Source organism: Neolamprologus brichardi, chromosome 17 (genome assembly GCF_056152115.1).
Source record: "Neolamprologus brichardi isolate AB-2024 chromosome 17, ASM5615211v1, whole genome shotgun sequence".
Lineage (NCBI taxonomy): Eukaryota > Metazoa > Chordata > Actinopteri > Cichliformes > Cichlidae > Neolamprologus > Neolamprologus brichardi.
The window spans coordinates 16,093,542-16,114,916 of record NC_142120.1 but is presented as its reverse complement, the minus strand read 5'-3'; the positions used below and the strand labels follow the sequence as shown (position 1 = coordinate 16,114,916).

The window sequence follows — 21,375 nt, the reverse complement described above, 5'->3', positions numbered from 1 at the left end:
AAGCTCTCTTTACCATCTGCAGACGTGGGTGAGGAATATGTCACCTTCATCAGTTTAATCACTTCAGGCTTCAGTCATGTACTGCAACACTGGATGGGTGATGGAGAGTGGCACTAACAGAGCGTTTATTGCATGAAACACAATGAACAACACATTGCTTTGTACTTTTGCTGTCACCGCTTGAGTTTAGCACCTTCCACTTACAAGGGTCTCTTTATTAGTTTCAGAGTCTGCTCTTTGTATTGATCCAGCAAAAGGCTGATGACTTACTGTTCCAAGGCTAAAGACCTGGATAAGACTTCAGAGGCACAACTCACAAGGAGTAATCACTCGGCCTTTTAGCAGCTGCGCTTCGATCACTGAAAGGCAATCAGACCCGTGCTGCTGTAATCGAGTAGGCACCTGATGTAACTTTTGTCCCCAAATCAAAGGTTACACTCAGCAACCAGTTACTGAAAAGACTGCAGTATTCAAAGGCCTACGTCTATCTAATGTGTCTCCAAATTTTGTATTCCTGTTTTTTATTCTGCTTCAAACAGGCTGTTTCGGTGTCTGTAACCTTAAATGCAGTTGCTCCTGGGCACGCTCAATCCAGCAAACCGGACAGTGTTTTTACCAGAGACAGTATAAAAGGTGGAAATGGCCACTGTGACATCACCTGTTGGTTCTGGAAACATTGACTGACTGTGGCGTTGGGTTTTTGTTGTTGTCTCAACCTACATTCCTAAACTGTACAGGTGTCATATCAGCTAATTAGTACCAAGTAACAGAACAATAACATACTAGAAATGTACTCACTAAAACTGAAGCACAAATGTCTGAGATGGTAGCATTGCACAGCAAGCCATACACACACACACACACACACACACACACACAACCTCGTTCAGCTATCTTAGTGAGGACCTTCATTGACATAATGGTTTCCCTAGCCCCTTACCCTAACCATTAAAAATGAATGCCTAACCCTTACCCTAACCATAACCTAATTGTAACCCTGACACTAAAACCACATTTCGAGTCTGTCATGAACTGGCTGTGTGGAGGTAGGATGAGGACCCAAACGCAAGCTCACGGAGGCAGGAATGAAGTCAAAACACAGCTTTATTGCTGGAGAGAAAAACCATACAAACTAAACTGGAAACTATAACATATAATACGGAGAAACACACGGCCATGAATGAGGGAGAACGTGACACAGAACTGAGGGAGCCGCAGACATAAATACACAGAGGGTTAACGAGGGAAGTGGGAGCACACGGGGAACACAGGTGACACTGATAATCATATCACACGGCAGGAATAAACGCAACACTGACGGGAGACTGTCAAAGTAAAGCAGGAAGTACACAGAGGTTCAGACAGGAGGAGAGAGAGCACGGGGAGAGCACAGACATAACGGGCTGGGGAAAACATGGAATAAAACACAAGGAGGGGAAACGAGGGCTCACAGATACACAGAGGGGCACACAGGGGGTAATCAAATAAGGAACATCTTAACAGAACCTAGGAACCACGGCATAAATAAAGAACAAAATACAAAACACACGAAAACTAAGAATACTGGGCCAACATGGCCAAGGACCCTGACAGAGCCTCAAAAAGGCCTTCAAACTTGTAAGGACCGGTGAGGGTGTCCTCACAAGTGACTGTTGGTTCTCACAAGTAGTAGAATGCAGATTTCGGTCCTCACAAAGATAGCTAGACAGGAACACACACACACACACACACACACAGAGTGATGAGAGTTTAATGACTCAAATATCAAATTTGGACTCAACTATCCTAGTGGATGCTTTATAAAACAATTCACCTCCTTTCTTATGAAAATAGCTGGACAATAGTTGGACAGGCCAAAACTGTTTTGTACCAGACTGCAAACATGCTTTATTATGCTGTAAACTTGGCACTATAACATGGCAGTCTATGGGGATTGACTCTCAAGTTGCCAGTAGGGGAACTGGAGTCTGGGTTAATTATTCAGCTCTTGCGCATTGGATTTTCATTTATAACACCAAAGTCCTTATAAAAGGAAGCTTTGACATGTTAAAACAGCTGTGGGCACATATTTGGGCAGTGATTTTTCAAGCATTGAAAAATAACTTTTATTTAAAAAGCATTGTTTTAAACTGAACCATATCTTTCTAACATCATCTTTGCTCCCTCATACTATTGTAATGGTATTTTTTTTAATTTGGCACATTTTTAACCAGACCTACACAATCCCAAAGGGATATATGCCTCCACCCAAGACTGAACAGGTGATTTTTTTTTACCTCTTTAATAAATGTGTAAACCTCAATAAACAATATAGATCCACTGCAGACTGCAAAGCAAGAATCCAAGAGGTTGGCAGTGCCTTTGCTGGTCTGACAAACCAACAAGGTGTAAAGCAGAAACAGCTCTTTCAGGTGGTGTGTTCAGACACAATGGAAGTGAAATTTCACCTTGCTGAAGTGTTTATGAGCCATTTCACAACTCACAAGTACTCACTCCTAACAGCTATAATGAGGAGTACAACTGATAAGTGAAATCAAGCAATACAGCAACATTTTTTCAGGACATACCAGAAAGTCCTACAGTTTTATTTTTCTCCTATCCCTGTTCTCTTTTAAAATCTCTGTCTACACACATACAAACTTCCAGCCAATGGTGATATAAGCTGGACTTTTGATTAGTAATTGTCGCTGGCATCTATGGGAACATCTCAGCTATTAGGCTTTTGCAATTCAATTTTGACAAACTAAAATACTGTGAACTTACGAGTGCATTTTCACCTCTATTGGAGGTATTTGAGCTACCCAGTGACAATTTGCATCAGTTTGCAAATTCATTCTTGCATTACTCTTCCTAATCTACAGAGAAAGGGGAAAAACAAGGCTGTTGGTGTATGATTACGTTAAAGAACGAAGCACGTTTTTCCATCACATCATAATCTCCCCCTTTCAACACACAAGCAGTTTGATCTTCCAGACAAGAAGTGAAAGTCAGATGACAGGAAGCATCTGCTGTGGAGACGGAGACAATGTTATTTTTAAACTGTGTTAAGTCATTGTGGTTTTGAATCCTATGTATGAACTGTATCTGAGTGACGTTTAGGGGTGTAGTAAATTTAAGCCCTGAAAGGTATAAAACACCTGCTTATGCTCTGTAAGTTGGGGATCGGCGCTGTCTGAGTACAGCGGGCGATCTTCCCACGCGTGTCATTAAAATCATCGTTTGACTCCACCCGGCCGGACCAGTGTTGTTATTATGGAAGTTGATTACCTCCTCTACCCCTCCTCAATATTGAACCTAACAGTGCGTCATGGTGTCTGGTGTTGTTATGAGTTTGAGCTTTTTGGCACAGGGAGGAGGATCTGTATTATTTTGACAGTATTTCTTGTTTTGTGTATCTTTTGTGTTTTACTTCCTGTCTTTGTCTTGATTCCCACATTTAATCATCTGCCTGCTCTAACTGTTTACACCTGAGCCCAGGTTGTCCTCTGTGTGTGTGTGTGTACATATATGTCTAAAGCAATTTCTCTCTGTGTGTCTGTGAGTTCATGATCCTGCTCCTTCTTTTTGTCTCTCTTTCATAGTTTTATGGAATGCTTTACTGAACTACTGAATATCTCCTATGCAGCACTGAAATTGCTTTTCACTTTAGATCCTGCCTGTCTGCCCCTGTGGTGCTTTGCATTTGGGTCAGTTTACCAGCTTCATCTTAAACTGCAAATATAGCACAACGGTAGCAGCAAAGCTAAAATTATTTCCACATAGGGCCTAAATGCATGATTGAAGAGGTTAAAAACGGCTTCCATAAAACCTAATCAAAGAATCTAAATATATATCTGATATACACCTATAAAATACTTTATAAAAAAAAAAAAAAACCCTCTCTCTGGTGGTCACAGACACTTGAATAATGAGGTCCAGTCCCAACCCAACCCTGACACACTTTCACTGTGGAGGGTCTGCTACATTAAACTGAATAGGTATATTGTTATGTAAGTGATATTTATGATCTTAATAGATCAATTGGTAGTGGTATAAATCAAAAGTACACGTGTCTGTTAAAGAAATCAGTCGCCCCAAAGCTGCAGCTAAAATTCTACTCTTCCCCTTAAGTCAAGGGTGTCCAACTCCAGGCCTCAAGGACCGGTGTCCTGCAGGTTTTAGATATCGCCCTGGGTCAACACACCTAAATCAAATGATTAGTTCATTACCAGGCCTCTGGAGAACTTCAAGACATGTTGAGGAGGTAATAGAGCCATTTAAATCAGCTGTGTTGGATCAAAGACACATCTAAAACCTGCAGGACATCGGCCCTTGAGGCCTAGAGTTGGCCACCCCTGACTGAAGTAAAGAGACCCTTCAACAGCCATAATTGTGAAGTTTTTAGGACACAGACTGGAATTGGGCCAATGTGCTAGGATACCATAAAATGCATGCATGCGATACAAAGGAAAACTGCACAAGTTGATCACTGTACACAAGCACATAGATTTATTTATACAAATATAGTATGTATAACAATTGCATATCAAGAGTTTGTTATCTATTTTTTTTTTAATCTTTACGTTAAATACAGGACCATTCGCTTCAAAAATGCAAGTCAATTAAGAAAGAGTACCGATAAATTAAAGGTACAAAAAGGGATCTGTCTTATTAAGATGTACTTTGAGAGTCAGAAATGGTTGTAAATCATATAAAACCTGGACATTAAGGTCACCTAATCCCAATATTTTGACATTAAGTAGACCTCAGAGGAAACAGGTTTTTTGGGAAACAGTCAAATGTGGCAGTGTGGGACACATTAATGTAGGCTGCTGTTCATTTGGGCTTAGGGGTTCAAGCCGATGAAATCATCACTCACTGCAGTTTTAAATAACATCTCTGTAACATCATCAGCTTTTACGCGAGCTGCTTTTAGCATACAGGTGTTTACAGAGTCTCGCATTGAGGAAGTGACGTTTAACGCCTGGGATAAATAAAAGAGTAAAAGCCAGCTACTGAAAATGTAAAGAAAATCAACAGTAAACAAAAAAAAAAAGAGTTAAAAAGACTTATAAATAAGTCATCTCTGGGAACGACGGAGCAGAAAACCACAACAAGAAGCTCACCAAAGATGGAGACAACTTAAACACAGATTTGGCGGATTACCACTTTGACTCTGGAGTTCAGCTACTTGGGTGACAAAGAAAATGATTTCTCTCACAGATCCACTGGGGAAAAAAAACCAAACCAAAACACTCCACTCATAACACAAAATGCAGGTAACACATCCACGTGAACTATGTGCTAGTATTTAGCCATAATGCAATGAATAGATTTTAAACAATCTGCACATCATAGAAAGAATACATAATATTTTAAAAGGAACATTAAAACTTTGTGTTAAATCTCTGATCTCGTAAACTATAAAATAGACAGATCTGGAAAAATAAACATAATATTCATTTAATTCTGTTAAAATCAAAAGTGATGACATTCTGGTAATCTGTCGGGAACATTTAAGATTAAGTGAACCTCCTTGTAACATATATTTTCTAGATTAATTTCAGTTGGGAGTAGCTTATAAGTTCTTTTTATGAATCGCAGTTATTGCACATTAACTCTATGCGCCGTCTGTAAATCTCTTTAAATGGCACCGAAGACCGATTTGGACTCAGGAGCTGCCTTACAGTGAATAAGATGCGATTTGCTTTACGGTGATTTACATTTGCACATAAACTCTGTATATGTACGGTGATGAATTTCATTTTAAAATGTAAAAACAAAAAACAAATAAAAAAAAGTGTGTTATTGCTAAACCTACGAGATACAAAATCTTTTCTTGCTACAATATAGAAGGTAAAAAAGAGTTCATCAAAAACAGGACACAGAAAAAGGAAATCAATGGTCTTTCATACAGAGACACAAGCACCAGTAGAGGAATCAATAGAAACAACACTGTACAAATGATATCTATGGAAAAAATGGCGAAGGATCCACTGCAAAATGGATGAAAGCAAACCAAGTGGATAAAATAAACCAAACTACAAACACAAGAAAGGGAGTATTCAAGTCACGACTGGGGTGTAGAACCTAGAAAAGGGACTATAAAGTCAAAACTTTCAGTGTTAGCCTCCCTCATACTTGTTTTTCGAAGCACCAAATTCAGGACAAACGCTCTCTTCGTTTTTGCTCAGTAATCGGTGGTACACTGGAAGGGAGAGAGTGAAAGAGTCTTCTACTTTCGGTCGGTTTTGCTCCATGATGGAGAGACGCCTTTGGGATCCTCAACACAAACAGATGGCCTTAAAGATCCACACACTTCTTCACTTCTTCTTCTTTTGGAACAGCCTGGAGATCACAAAGACAAGAAAAGCAGGCTGAGAGCAATGCCGTGAAACACAGCTGCACTAAATGAAGTCATGCTGAGTTTAATTTTTTTTTCTGTTTTCTGAAAAATGTCACATGGTGTGGTAAAAGGATAAATTAGCAACAAGACAAACGTTTAATCTTAAAAAAAGCCCAGTATGACACCATATACTTTTAGGATCCATCCATCCATCCATATATCCATCCATCCTTCCATCCATATATCCTTCCATCCATCCATCCTTCCATCCATATATCCTTCCATCCATATATTCATCTATCCATCCATCCATCCATATATCCATATATCCATCCATCCATCCATCCATATATCCATCCATCCATCCATATATTCATCCATCCATCTACCCAATGCATTTGTCCATCCAGTTTTTGCTGGACACACCTCTCAGATTTTTATGTTAAACTCAAAAGGATGGGTTTTAATCAAAATGTTCTCATAATTGCAGACGGATTGTGACAAAGATGATATCAGAGGGGCTTAATTTTGATCTACACTCTGAAATTAAAAACACAGAGGGAGGATATTTTTTGGTGAGAAGATCGCAGATGAGGTTTTTTTTTGTAATTTACATGAATCACATGCAGCAAAATGTGCTTTCCCTGAGAAATTTTGTGTTAAAATTAACTGAAGTTACAGTTCAGTCAATTCAGTTCAGTTAACTTCAGTTCAATTTATTTAGCAACAAATCACAACTACAGTCCCCTCAGTATATTGTAAGGTAAAGACCCTACAAAAATAGAGAGAAAACCCCAGCAATTAGCAATGAGCAAGCACTTGGTGACAGTAGGAAGAAAAAACTCCCTTTTAACACGAAGCAACCTCCAGCAGAACCAGGCTCAGCAAGGGGCAGCCATCTGCTGTGACTAGTTGAGGGGACGGGGAATAAAAAAAGAAAAGAAAAAAAAAACGTAATGCTTATTAGAGAACATCTAAATGTTAAATTGAAGCCTGAATTAGATTCTTGACAGGGATCCGGTCTACATATACGAGTGCTCTATAAAAAAAAAAAGATCAACTGTTGTTTAACTGTTGAAGAGTTCAGCTGTATAAAATAAGACAACTCAAAAAAGTCTGAGAAGATAAAATATTAACTGAAAGGAAAAAGAGCCGTCACTTCTTATATATACATATATATATTTGTGTGATGAGGAGGTGGACCAGTATCACTTATGAATGCATCTCTTTAACTTACTTCTGGCTCTGACCTTTACATACAGTTTATGCTGGTTAACAGAGAGCAGAGAAACTCAGAAAATGTGACAGAGAATGGCTTATAATGCACTCTTGTCACTTGGTCAGCAGCTTCTTGGATCCCAAAGCAGATCACTGTGGTCAGCATTGATATAACATGATCCCTGCTCAGTTCGCTTTCTGTGGCTCCACCACAACACGCTGTCACAAGCTCCTAAGAACCACTCCAGACTGTGGTGTGCCAAGTCCAGGACAAGAGATATGCTTGGGGGATTTAGCATCAAAGCCAAAGAGATCTTGGACACATGCCTCTAACACGTCAGGCAAATAATTTGAGACGTTTGGGCAAAAATAGGGGCCGCATGATATGACTTAGTTTCATGGTCTGAATAGTGTCTGCACTTTCTTTTTGATTTTAAATTGAGTGTTTTTCACTACAGCAAGCAAGAGTGAGCTTTAGTTTGCTTGGCAGTGCACAGCCTTCTTCTAATTTGGCACCGTAAGAAAAAATGATCTAAAGCGAGTCAGGGGTAGAGCCTCCATCCAGCTTTAGCTTACAAGTAACAACACTCCAGGCTGCACCTGTGTACCTGCAGAGCATGAACCGCAGATGTAATCGGTTTAAGCTTGAATAATTTACAACCCTTACAACAGAATCACTGGCAGCACAGAAGAAGAATCAGTAATGTTTGCACAGAGGATACTGGCTGCTCAGTTTGCAAAATATACTACTGAGCTTTTAGGCTCTGTGCTGGCATGTATATGTCTGCTATACCTGCACACAAGCTGAAAGAAGTGCTTACATGGGCAAAACAGAGTACAGTGAATAAAATTCAGTTCTCCATCTCAATTCTTTTATTGTTTATCTGCAAAATGTTTTAACTTTCTTGCACCAGAACATTCAGCAGAAAGTTTTTATTATATACTTGAAAGTAAATAAATATATAAATGAAGCCAACAACCAAGGAATGAAGCAAATCGAGGTAAAAACTATTTCGAGTAAAAGTATGATGTCTGGAAAGATGAATAATTCATCTAGAAAGATTTTGCGACAATAAAAGCTCGGTCACCTTGAAACAAGAACAGCTGGGAGGTCCAAGCCTGAGGCTCTGCTTATGCTCATACAGGAAATGATAAAAGGTGTACTCTCGGTGCACATCTGCATTCCCTACCCACCTTTGATTTCTTTTAGTGCCTGCAAGTCCAAAAAAACAGCACATACTTTTGATCCTAAACTCTGCCATAGTTTAAAAAAAATATGTTGAAACAGGCTGACAGAAGGTCCAGAAGTTTATAGAGAATGGTACATTTATTATTTTTTAGTTTTTGTTTTTATAACTTTGCCTCTGTTTGATTTAAAATTTAAAATTTCATGGTGTGCAATTAAGATGCAACATGGCCAGGTGAGCCCTGTTACTTTGTTATTTCATTACAAATTAACCAGGTAAAAGATCACGTGGCCAAGCCTTAAGATGGCAGCTTAGCGCGGTCGCTCTCAGGACAGTGTACAAACTTTCCATAAAAAACCCTTGTATATGCTGTTAGTGTTGTCTGGAATATACGGCACTGACATGTCAAAAGCTTCATCTGTGAAACAGTGTGAAATCTTTACCCGAAGACGCAAGACAGGCGCTATACCATCAACGTCCGACACAGATGCTAACATGGCTAGCATAGCCGAAGTTTTGGATGAACTCAAATCACTCCGGTCGGATTTTGGAGCCAAGTTGGACAGCATCGATATAAGACTGACTGGGATGGCGAGTGCTGTGACTGCACTGGAGGTTAAAGTCTCGGAGGTAAAGCAAGACATATTGAACCAGGGGGCTCATATCGAAGAGGCCGAAGCCCGCATTGCCGAAGTTGAAAGCACACTTGAGAAAACAGAAACGTCACTGAACTCGGCTATCAAACGAATCGCACTTCTTGAAGCCAAAACAGATGATTTGGAAAACCGCGGACGACGAAAGAACCTGCGCATCTTCGGCATAAAAGAGGGAGCAGAGGGGCAACAATCACTCTTCGACTTTATTAACGTCATGCTACCTAAGTGGCTGGGGCTAGCCCCCGACAAGTCATTCACACTGGAACGAGTGCATCGCACGCTAGCCTCCGGGAAACCAAACCAGAGCAGAGCGGTGCTTATTCGTTTCTTAAAATTTCAAGAGAAGGAACTGGTATATCGGGAAGCAAGAAAACAACAAATTACACATGATGGGGCCAAGATCACATTTGCACAGGATCTGTCTGCGGAGACGGTTCGGATCCGACGGGGATTTCACCCGGTTGTCAAACTGTTTATTGATATCAATGCCTTCCGTGGATTCCAGCACAACCCATGCAGACTCAGGATCCTGTACGGTGGAAAGATCCACCTCTTCTCAACACCTCAAGAAGCCGAAAAATTCTACAAGAATCTGCCGAAGGAAACAGCAGAGGATGCTCATCACCAGTGAGTCGGTTAAACAACAGGTTAACCATTAAGACACTACATAAGACTGCCTCTGCTTCAACATAACCGACCAGTAATTGAGTCACTGATAAGAGACACATAAAACTTTGAGTTCGAATTTATGTGGGACTTATGTTAACATAACTGGGCGTTTTTAAACGCATATTCGTTCTAAGTTTGATCGCAATCGTTTTTGGGTTGTATATTAACAGCTGAACCTCAACTAAGTCTTTTTTTTGTTTTGTTTTGTCCTACCAAGGGTAAACTTTACTTTATTATGGGGGAAAAAATCAGTATCATTATATGGTTAGTATACACTGTCTGATTTATGGGGTTTTGGAGAGGTCGCGTTGACTAGTTACTCCTCAGTGATGTGGATTAACGCCCTCCAAATAATTTGTTCAAGGGAGGGGGGAGACATTTCCAACAAGGAAATGCAAATGTTCAATCAGGAATTGTTTACAAGTTCTTTATCTGGTATGTGTGAGTGTGTGAATGTATGTGCAAACCCGCTTCTTCAATTTTTCCTTTACTTTGTTTATTCAAGTAAACAGTCTGACAATATCTTATGGAGAGGACAACTAAAGAAAACATTTTGAATGTTAACATTACGACCTGGAACGTTAGGGGGATACGGAAGTTAGTTAAACTGAAACAAGTATTAAACCGACTAAAACATTCTAACTCTAGAATTATTTTCCTACAAGAATCTCATCTTACTGCATCAGAGATACATTTATTAACCAAAAGATGGCAGGGTCAGGTATATTACTCTTCTTTTACTAGACATGCCAGAGGGGTCATTACTCTTATACATAAGTCAATCCCATTTCAAACTACGAGGGTGATTACAGATCCAAACGGGAGATATGTAATTGTGCAGGGCCGTATCTCCATGTTAGAAATAAACCTGATAAATATCTATGGCCCCAACGAGGATAACCCATCCTTCTATGAAAATCTATTTCTCACAATATCAACCTTGGAGGGCCTTTATATCATAGGAGGGGACTTCAATTGCGCCCTGGACCCTAACCTGGATAGGTCGTCTCAAACTGACACTACTCATACCCAGACTAGAAAAATACTTTTTAACTATATGAAAGATTTGAGAATAAATGAGGTCTGGAGAACAAGGAATCCAAATAACAGGGAATTTTCATGTTATTCTAGTTCGTATCGAAGTCATTCGCGGATAGACTACTTTCTTATCTCTACAGAGTTACTACCTTGTGTTGAGAACTGTTGGTATAACAGTATTGTGATTAGTGATCACGCAGCAGTATGTCTATCAGTTAGATTGGGTGAAGTTGATCAAGGTGTAAAGCGATGGAGGATGCAAACATTTTTGTTAAAGGACCCATCATTTGTCAAATTTATAGAAACTTGCATTGATCAATATTTTCAAATAAATAAAGATGAAACCACTGCTAGTATTAGGTGGGAAGCATTTAAAGCTTACATAAGAGGGGAAATTATAAGCTATAGTGGCAACAAGAGTAAGCAATATAACCAAGAATTAAAATCGTTGGAAAGGCAAATTAAATCTAATGAAACAGAATTTTACCAGAGCAATGATCCCACTAAACTAAACAATCTGACTATTCTAAGAGCCAGGTATGATAAATTAACAGCAGAGAAAGTGGCAAAAAGTTTAATGTGGACTAAATTATTTTATGACCAAGGAGAGAAGGCAGGAAAATTATTGGCCTGGAGGATAAAAAAGATGCAAGCAGAAAAGGCCATCACCCACATAAAGTCCAAATCGGGTATTATAACAACAGACCCTTTAAAAATAAACGAAAATTTCAGAGAGTTTTATCAATCTTTATACCAGTCTGAATATACAGGAAACAGAGAAACACAAGATGCATTTCTTGATCAGTTAAAATTTCAAACCCTCTCAGAAGAGGATAAAACAGCCCTTGATAGTCCTTTAACAATAAAAGACCTGTCAGAAGCCATAGACGACCTGAATAGCGGTAAAACGCCTGGTCCTGATGGACTTCCAATGGAATTCTATAAAACATTTAAAAATAAATTAATGCAGCCACTTCTTAACATGTATGAGGAGTCATATAAGTCCGGAGTACTCCCAGACTCACTGAGATTAGCTACAATAACCCTTTTATTGAAGCCAAATAAGCCTCCGACTGAATGCTCCTCTTATAGGGGAATTAGTCTTATGGGATGTGATACGAAGATTTTATGTAAAGCACTCTCTAGGAGACTAGATAAATATGTGCCTAATTTGATAACAGACGATCAACAAGGTTTTGTTAAAACGAGACAAGGCTATCATAATATAAGACGTGTCCTCAATGTACTTTATGAGAAAAACAATAGGGAGGACACTGCGCTGCTATCACTAGATGCGTGCAAAGCCTTCGATAGAATAGAATGGAATTATCTCTTGCAGGTGCTCCCCAGATATGGACTAGGTGAAACATTCCTGAAATGGATCCGATTATTGTATACACATCCAACAGCACAAGTTTTAACTAATAATAACGTATCAAAACCCTTTAATTTACAGCGATCAACCAGGCAGGGCTGCCCTCTGTCGCCAATTCTCTTTGTGTTAGCAATAGAACCTCTGGCCATAGCTGTGAGAGCAAATGCAGGGATATCAGGGATAAGAATTGGAGGAAGAGACCATCTAATTTCTTTATTTGCAGATGATATTATATTTTTTTTGACTAATCTGAAAGATAGTATCCCTAATTTAGTAACGTTAATAAAAACATTTGGAGAATTTTCAGGATACAAAATTAACAAATCTAAATCAGAATTAATGTTTCTTAATGAAGAAGAAAGAAGAAGCCCTGTGGTGGCCACCCCATTTAAAAAAACTACAACAGGCTTTAAATATTTAGGCATTAGGATCACCCCAAGCCTCAAGGACATAACCTCAATAAATTATGATCCCCTTGTAGAAGAGGTCACGGAAATGCTAAACCGTTGGGCAAATCTGCCTGTATCTATGATAGGCCGGATAAATATCCTGAAAATGACGATTTTACCCAAATTTTTATATTACTTCCAAACACTTCCGTTGCCTCTACCAACTTCATTTTTTGACAGTTTAAACAAACTATTTAACCAATTTATTTGGAATAATAAGAAGGCAAGGCTCCGCTTACAACTACTTTACTTGCCCTATGAAAGAGGAGGTCTCCAAGTCCCCAACCTCAGATGGTATTATATGGCTGCCAAACTAACATCAGCCACCCATTATTTCTGCCCAACAACACCTCCAGCCTGGGTTGACATTGAGCAAAAATCTGTTCCAGATCTTCCCTTACGCACCTTTCTATATTCTTCAGACACTAAGACATTAAGAAAAAATACAAGGAACCCTTTCCTGAAAAATACAATTATAATTTGGCATGCAGCTCATAAATATGTGGGCGATCCTCCATCGCTTTCGCAATTTACCCCTATTTGGGGAAATGAAAAGTTCACACCTGGTAAAAGTGATGGAGGTTTTAAAATATGGAAAAATAAAGGCATTCAAAAAATTAAAGACCTATATGCAGACGGCATGCTGCTCACATTTGATCAGTTATGTAAAAAATATTTAATACCCCCAAAGCACTTTTTTAAATATTTACAATTGAAAAACTATTTGTCATCAAAACTGCAAAGGATTGCTGAACTTCCACCATTGACAAAAATAGAGGAGGTATGCATTAAGAATACAAAAGGGAAAGGTTTCCTCTCTATATATTATAATTTACTGATGCTTTCCTCCAAAGACTCAGCAGCAGATAAGCTGGATGCTTGGAGAAGGGAGATCCAAGAGGACATAGATGAAAATGACTGGAACCAGGCTTGCTTAAAAGCACAAAAACAAACAATAAACACACGCTTTAAACTACTGCAATATAAATGGCTCATGAGAACCTATATAACACCTGTAAAGCTTCATCATATGTCCAATGATATTCCAGACATCTGTACTAAATGTTTAGTTGATAAAGGAACTCTTCTTCACTGTCTATGGGAGTGTCCTAAAATCCAGGACTTTTGGAAGGATGTTATCAAATATCTGTCCAAAGTGTTTAAGGTAAAAATCCCTTTAAAAGGAAAACTCTGTGTACTTGGAATATATCCAAGGGAATTTAAGCAATCGGGAAAAAAAAACTAAATTACTGGACTATGGACTACTTCAAGCCAGAAGAGCCATTGCGCTATGTTGGAAGAGTATGGATGCTCCCTCCATGGGACTCTGGAAGAAGGAAATTGCAAACTCTCTAGGCCTGGAAAGACTAACATATATTGCCAAGGGCAAACAATGGGACTTTGTGAATATGTGGAAGCCATATATGGATATTTTAGGGAGTGGAGGTGAAGGACATTTATGAAAAAGAAGGAAAAGAAGAAGGGAAGGAAGGGAAAATCTTGTCTATCCTATCCCATTGTATTTTTGTATTACTGTGAGAACTATGCTCATTTCTACATTTGAATGTGATGTAGGCAGGTTTGATGTATGTATGGATGTGTGAATGAGAGGGTGTTCAACATTTGTTTGTATTGTACTATAAAAAATTTCAATAAAAATATATGGAAAAAAAACCAGGTAAAAGATCTGCAGTTTATTATAGTATAGTATAAGTGTTGAAATTGTATTTGGTAGCTTTTCACTTTAACTCTAAATGAAGTCCAGTTGGTGGACCAACTACTGTATTGTGGATTTCTATTCAAAGCAAAGTTGATGGCATTGTGCCATCAGGCGATCCTGATGAGCTATTAGTGGCGTTTCGACCTCAACCTGGGCTGCAACACTCCTCATTCTGTTAAATTTCAGTTCTTTCCAGCGGGACAATTTCCTTACCTAATCTTCATCAACATGCATGAACACAACTTTTTAAAGCAAAGTTCTCAGAGGTAGTGTTTCCTTTTCCTTTTTTGGCATCCACCTCCCCCCACCCCTCACCCTTAAAGCAATGAAGCGCCTCACCTACGACATGTGGTTCTGCTGAGAGGCCAGATTCTGCTGTTGCTGCTGCTGCATGAGGAGCTGCTGCTGCTGACGCCGCCGGGCCGTACGCAGCTTCTCGAAGCGGGCCTCCATCTCCTCCAGCACTTTGGGGGTGTAGCGAACCACCAGCTTCACGCTGTCCTTGGCTGCCTTCAGTAGCTCCACCGCTTTCTCGTGGTGCTCTCCCTCTACACTCTGCAGGGGTTTCAGAGCCGCGGAAAGAGTAGAATATTAAAGGGGGCTGATTTTAATATATATATATTTTTTAAAAATAGTAACTCTTCAAAGAAAAAAATTTTTTTTTCTCCACTATTATTGCCTTACGATCAAATGAAATGACAAGGCTTAGCTTACAGTGTATGATGCTCATATCTCTCCAGCAGCTGAAGAAATTTCTGCTACTTATTCACAACATGTGTAACCTTGCGACCTCAATAACTCCTGTGATTGTTGGCTCGCATATCAAACTAGAAATCATATACATGGCAAGAAGCTGCTAAAAATATATTTTTGGAAACAAGCTTAAACATGGATTGAAAAGCTTATCTACACTCTACTTTCAATCCATTGATCCTCTTTTCCCACATGCTGGATCAGAACGTTAGTCTGGCGAGACCCACCACTCCATTCACAGACAGGAGCTGGTCCCCTCGCTTTAAGCCGCCGTGCCTCTCAGCTACGCCTCCAGGAATGATGCGGGAGATATAGATAGGTGAGTTTTGCTCTTTGCCGCCCATCACATTGAAGCCCAGCCCTTCCTCCGTCTTCGGTAGCTCCACCACCCGCGGGTGAGAGTGACCTTCACTGGCTGCGAAGGCTGCAACTGTGGCCTGAAGGAAGAGAAAAAAAGTAAAGGGCTTATTAGTTATCTCAATGTATTAGACGGTTAATTAGACATGAATTCTGACAAAAATACACTTCTACGTATATTTTTTGACACACACAAGATTTAATACAAGGTTCTTTGTGTGTGCAAAAAAGTAATATTATATATATTATGCAATATGCAAATATCCATGGGTTAATCATAGACTGTACAAAAAGGATAGATGTAGCCTTAGGTTCTAAAATGTGAAAGTGTCTTAAAGCAAAAGGTGTTTCCAGGATTTTTTAATAAGGGTGGGAATGGGGTGGGGAGGTGGGGGGGGGGCAAGAAGCACCTAAGGGGAACCCACAAGAAACCATAAATAAGTTTTATTCTAAAGAACAAGGTCTCTCACACATCCTTTATTTTACATTCGCCTCTGAAAAGTAGAGGTGTGGACCAAACCATTGTGAACCATTTGAAGGGGAGTACGATATATCTAAAATTACTACGAGAGATTTGACGGCACATTATTGTATTATTATTTCACAATGAATAATTACATTCGCAGCGTAATACCAGTCCTTTTATATACAATCTAATGTTCCGCATTATGTGTATGATATTAAAGATATTAGTGCACATTAAAGAAGTGGAGTGAATGCCTGACTTGTGCCAGGTCAGTTTCCCAAGAAATGCAAAAAAAAAACTTTAGTAAATGTCTCATTCTATGAGTAAATCAAGTATTATGGCAAGAAGTGAGTTATTTCTTCTCCTTTTTGTTAAACAGTGGAGAGAAAAACATAATCAGGATGAGAAAGAAGGCAGAGGCACACAGCAGCTTCTTAAATAGTGCCCTCATTATAGACGGCGCAAAGATATTCGTCTGAAATCTGATTTGCAGCTTTTGCAAACCACATCTTCAATCAAATCAGCAATTCTTTTTGAAAGCTCTGCAGCTTACACTAGCTTCTCATTCTCTTCTGTAGTGTGAAAATAAAAGCAAAGGAAGAACACATTTTAGAAGTATTACAAAGAGACTGCAAAGCTGCTCGCAAACCTCTGACGCACCTTCTCATTTAAGCGACGACGGCCGTAACAAAGCGTCAGGATTTGGTCTGGGCTTGGGATTTAGACTCCACATGAGAAGTTCTCTGGTCTTTCCAAGCACACGGATTAACACATCTCACTTCCACCCTGTGTATCCCTTCCAGCTGGGTGAAGTTCCTTTGGATCACAAGCCAAGATGCACACTCCTTGTACATTTACAACAAAGCACCGAGGAGCTTGTTAGCCGAGCTGGGAAAGCTCGTGGCAGGTGAACAGAGAGCCTGTGCCCAAAGATCCACAGATGCGATGCCACAGGTTCCTCGCTGTCAAGTCAGCATCATTTATGGTGTGCGAGATGGGGAAAAGGAAGGATAAGAAAGTACGGGTGGGGGGAGTTCTGTTTTGATTTTGCAGATGTGAATCGAAATTCCCAGCAGCAGACGAGGAGCTTGGCAACTGGAGGTCTTTGAGGCTCCCTCCAGGCATCATCCCCGCATCTGCAATCTCTTCCATATTCATATGCATCTTCAGATCCACATTTATTACTCCTCATTTCTCTCTCCCCTCCCGCTGCCTATTAATCTGCTTATTGCATTATGACAACTTCCCCTTCTCCTTCCTTCTCTTGCTTTGTCCTTCGCCTTTCTTCTTCTGCTGCTCCCACTCACCCTCCCTGACCTGCTGTTAAATAAGCAGCAGCTCCTCAGCATGCATACCGTCGCCACCCGGGCCTTGCAGCGCATCGACCTTCACAACTTTATCGGGCTTTCTGTGAATGAAAAACAATCTGGCAGATGGCCGGTGCCTCTCACGCACGGGGGGCATTTTAAATGAAACGCTTGCTGGAGGATTCTCGGTAGACACGCAACGCTGTAAAAGTCTGGCTTAAAGTATCTAAAGTCATTTTAGCATCACCTCCCTGTTTTTTTGCTTTTTTTCCCCCTGCTGCTCTAATAATCTCCGCCTCCTTTAAGATCAGTAATAAAAGCCTCAGGCCAGATATTAGAGGCTGAATTGATTAAATTAACAAAGCGATCAAAGTGAATTGAGTTGTTCAAGTGAAACTCAAATCTCGGATGTCTGCAGATTTTTCTGTCTCACCAACTAAAGCACTCGAGATAAACCGAAACTCTGTCATGTATTTCATCACTGTTGCAGTTCATTCTCACTGCAATACAGTATGAATGTCTTTCCCCATATGTTGATGCTGATTATGTGCAATTGCGGTCCTTGTGGATATCTCTGCAGGGAGTAAAGCACTTTCAAAAATATCCAGTGTTCCCAGTTGGAAAGATCCCCACAGCTAAGCCACTTCAAACCCTTAGCTGTGTGCTTAATTGCCCAATGAATTTGTGCATTTTTATTACAGATTTAGAAGAAGTAACTTTTAAAAGTGTGAGGGAGAGCGTTTGAAATGCTTTGTTCTTAAGAGAAAAAAGGGACATAGAAAAAGACTTAAAAATAACATCTCTTCTAATCATTAATGAGATGTTATTTTTAAGATCAGACAATGGAACCCACTCGAGAAACTTCAGGATACTTCAAAAGATGACACGATTGTCTTTGTTGACAGAGAATCCTTCCCTCTGAGAGAAGAAAAAAATAAAACCCTGTACAGAGTTTGTTTAAAAATGTGTCATATTTAGTGCATCCTGTTTAAAAATATTTTGACAGGTTGGGAAATACACTTACTCTTGCCACAATTTAGACAAGAAACCTATGGAGTCAGACGACTACATGATTAGACTGGAAAGCCTTAAAAGGCCTACTGGGAGTATGGGGAACTTTCTCAAGGATTAGACATTTTAACCAACATCACATTTTATATTTAAGGAAATTATTGGAAAAGGAAAATTTGCCTTGCACCACTACCGACAGCTTCAATGTAGAGAAAGTGTGTGAAATGGCACAAGACTGAACGCAATTGAAGCAAATTTGTTGTGAACTCCTGGCGGCTCTGGCACGTTAAGACGCTAAATCGAGGATGTTATTACCGTAATGGAATAAAACGGAAGTGAGGGATCATCCATAAGGAGGCGCTGGTTGCATGTTGATAAACGCTTCTTTTAGAAAATAAAAGAGGGTTGAGGTTGCATATGTCAAAACCACACTGACAATTTCAGTCTGGTTTCAATTTCCTTAAATTCAACAGATTTGAAAATAATTACCAATGAATGGAACAGGAATTCACGGTCCAGACAACTGCTGACTACATAAGAGACCTGAAAAAGTTCGCTCTTTACTCCCTAAACGTATCTGAATAGCTTAGCAGTAATAGCTACTCTAGTGAAGTTTCTCTTTTTTTCCTTAGTTTATTTCACTCAGTTCACTAAACTGTTTGGTGTCTTTTGCTGTACCACACCAAAAGACTGTATATTTCAGTTACCTTCCACTTCAGTCACATGGCTAGTCTCCCTGGGGTCTCCCTGCAGTTTACATGAGCCAAAAAAACACAAAAGAAGACTATACTAGAAGCAGCTAGAAGAGGCACCCCTTTGTAACCCCTTCTACAGCCACAACTAGCCCCACTTGGGGGATGATGGGATATCTTTAATGCTCTGTACAGTCTATTTATGGAAGGTTTAAGTCAGGGGTCTCAAACTCGTAGCCCCAGGGCCACTTGCGGCCCACGTCACCCCTACTTGCTATACTGACGTGAAGAAATAGAATGCAATTTGGCCCGTGAAGTTACTTTTTTGTTAGGAAGGATTTGTTTGTTGTTGAGTGCAATGTTAAAAATAAGTTCTTTAAAAAGCAAAAAATGACTTAATACGAAGGCAACATGAGCAGAGAGTACAAACATATTGAGGGCTGTGTTAGATCAGTGAATGTTATTTGTAAAGAAAACAATTTTCGCTAGCAGTCAAAAACTAATGTGCACACTTATGTCTGCATTTTTATTTTGTTAAATACGAACAAAACTGTGATGCCACGTGTCGGGCCAGAAAGTGAGTACCAGTTTGTATTTCAATGAAAGGCTTCAGTTAGTTAAAAGTGAGAAAAAAATTGCGTTCGCATTTGCAGTTTTGTCTTGTTATACAATATTAAAAATTCAACACTACATTTTCTGAAACATTTGTGGGTGTTTTCATGTTTGTTTTGTACTCCTTGAACACTAAAGTGTCCCTCACATGAGATGACAGTGCCAGCAGTGGCCTACAGCTCATTTAAGTTGGAGACCCCTGTCACTGTAAAATTGGGGGCCCCCAATAGCCTGGTTTTCCTCTCATGAGAGCATTCCAGCTATAGCAGGACATAATCCTTTCATTTTAAACGATGCCTCCCACAAATGTCTGTCTTTCTATATAGATTGACACATGCAACACGAACAGTATTAGTGACTGTCAGCTGTTTCCCTCTGCTAACCACCTCCCAGCTCTAGCTCAATCGTTAACAGCAGGTATGAGGATTTGATCTCTTTATCTAACTCAAAGTAAAACAGTGAAAAGATGTAATTCTTAAAATATTGAGTGATTCTTTTAAACAGATATTGAATTGTATTTTACCAGACTCTGCAGGACTATTCTGGGGGTGTAGCGTTAGTGGAGCCAAACAAAATGAGAAAAGGACTGGCAAGCAGCTCTCATCGTTTGAAGCCTCTCTGTGTTCATACACAAAGACTTGTATCCCTTTGTTTATGTCATCCTTTTCTGTTCTCGTCCTCCACCCACTCGCGGCGATGAGAGGAGTGGACTCTACACTGAACCAATGAAGGACATGCTCTATGAGTGCTCCTCATCGCATCCCACCCTTCTCTTCCTCCTCTGCACTTTAAATCAGGCAATCTCTCCCTCTCTTTATCTTCTTTCATGAAAGCTTGTGTCTCTTGCTTGTGATGTGCTGATGAAACGTCCTGCTTCAGTCAAGCGGGTCAAGCTCATTTCTTTTGAATACCACAATCTGCTTATTCTACTCACGCAGTGCACCTCTTTCACCTGTGATATGGATGGGACCTTTCATAAATAGCCAGCAGAAGAAGAAAAAAATCGTTGGACATCTTAAATAATCAGGTGGAATAAACCAAAGCATAAAAAATATGATTTTTTTTAACAATTAACTTGCATCCATGACATTTATGACCTCTCAATCAAAAGCTCTGTTTGTTCCGGGTGCTGAATTGTAATTAAATGAAAGCTTGTGAATGCAAACATTCAGAAGGTAAAGTCAGACAACTGTGTTTCCATAAGAGAAATAAGTTGAATGAGTTGAAGAGAATCCAGCAGCTGCTGATTGGAAGAGTCTTGAGGACTATTAGTCATAATTAAAGACCGATTTACAGCTCGAATCAAAGACATTAAGTAACTGATGACTGTCAAGGATGAAGAGCTTCTACTTCAGCCTTTGAGATAAACATTTAGCTCGTTCGGTTCTGTAATGCCTGTCTTTCTTCTGGTGAAGTGTACTCTGACAGTATTGATTCCAACTTTGTTCGACCTTATGAGTCGTGCTATTTTCCCTCAAACAACAACTCTACAGCAGCCGCTTAAATACATCAGCACCACCTTCTGATAGTCCCTACGCAG

General features: G+C 39.7%; 1 protein-coding gene across 1 annotated transcript in view; it reads right to left on the bottom strand.

The window, feature by feature from the left end:
• Positions 1–4,465: 4,465 nt before the first annotated feature.
• lin7a (lin-7 homolog A (C. elegans)) overlaps positions 4,466–21,375 on the bottom strand; it is a 48,734-nt gene continuing 31,824 nt past the window's right edge. The window contains exons 4-6 of the mRNA XM_087830583.1: positions 15,618–15,827; positions 14,977–15,192; positions 4,466–6,327 (exon numbers count right to left, since the gene is read on the bottom strand). Of these exons, the coding sequence (XP_087686709.1) occupies positions 14,977–15,192; positions 15,618–15,827 (426 nt within the window). The 3' untranslated portion in view covers positions 4,466–6,327. The remainder of the gene's footprint in view (positions 6,328–14,976; positions 15,193–15,617; positions 15,828–21,375) is intronic.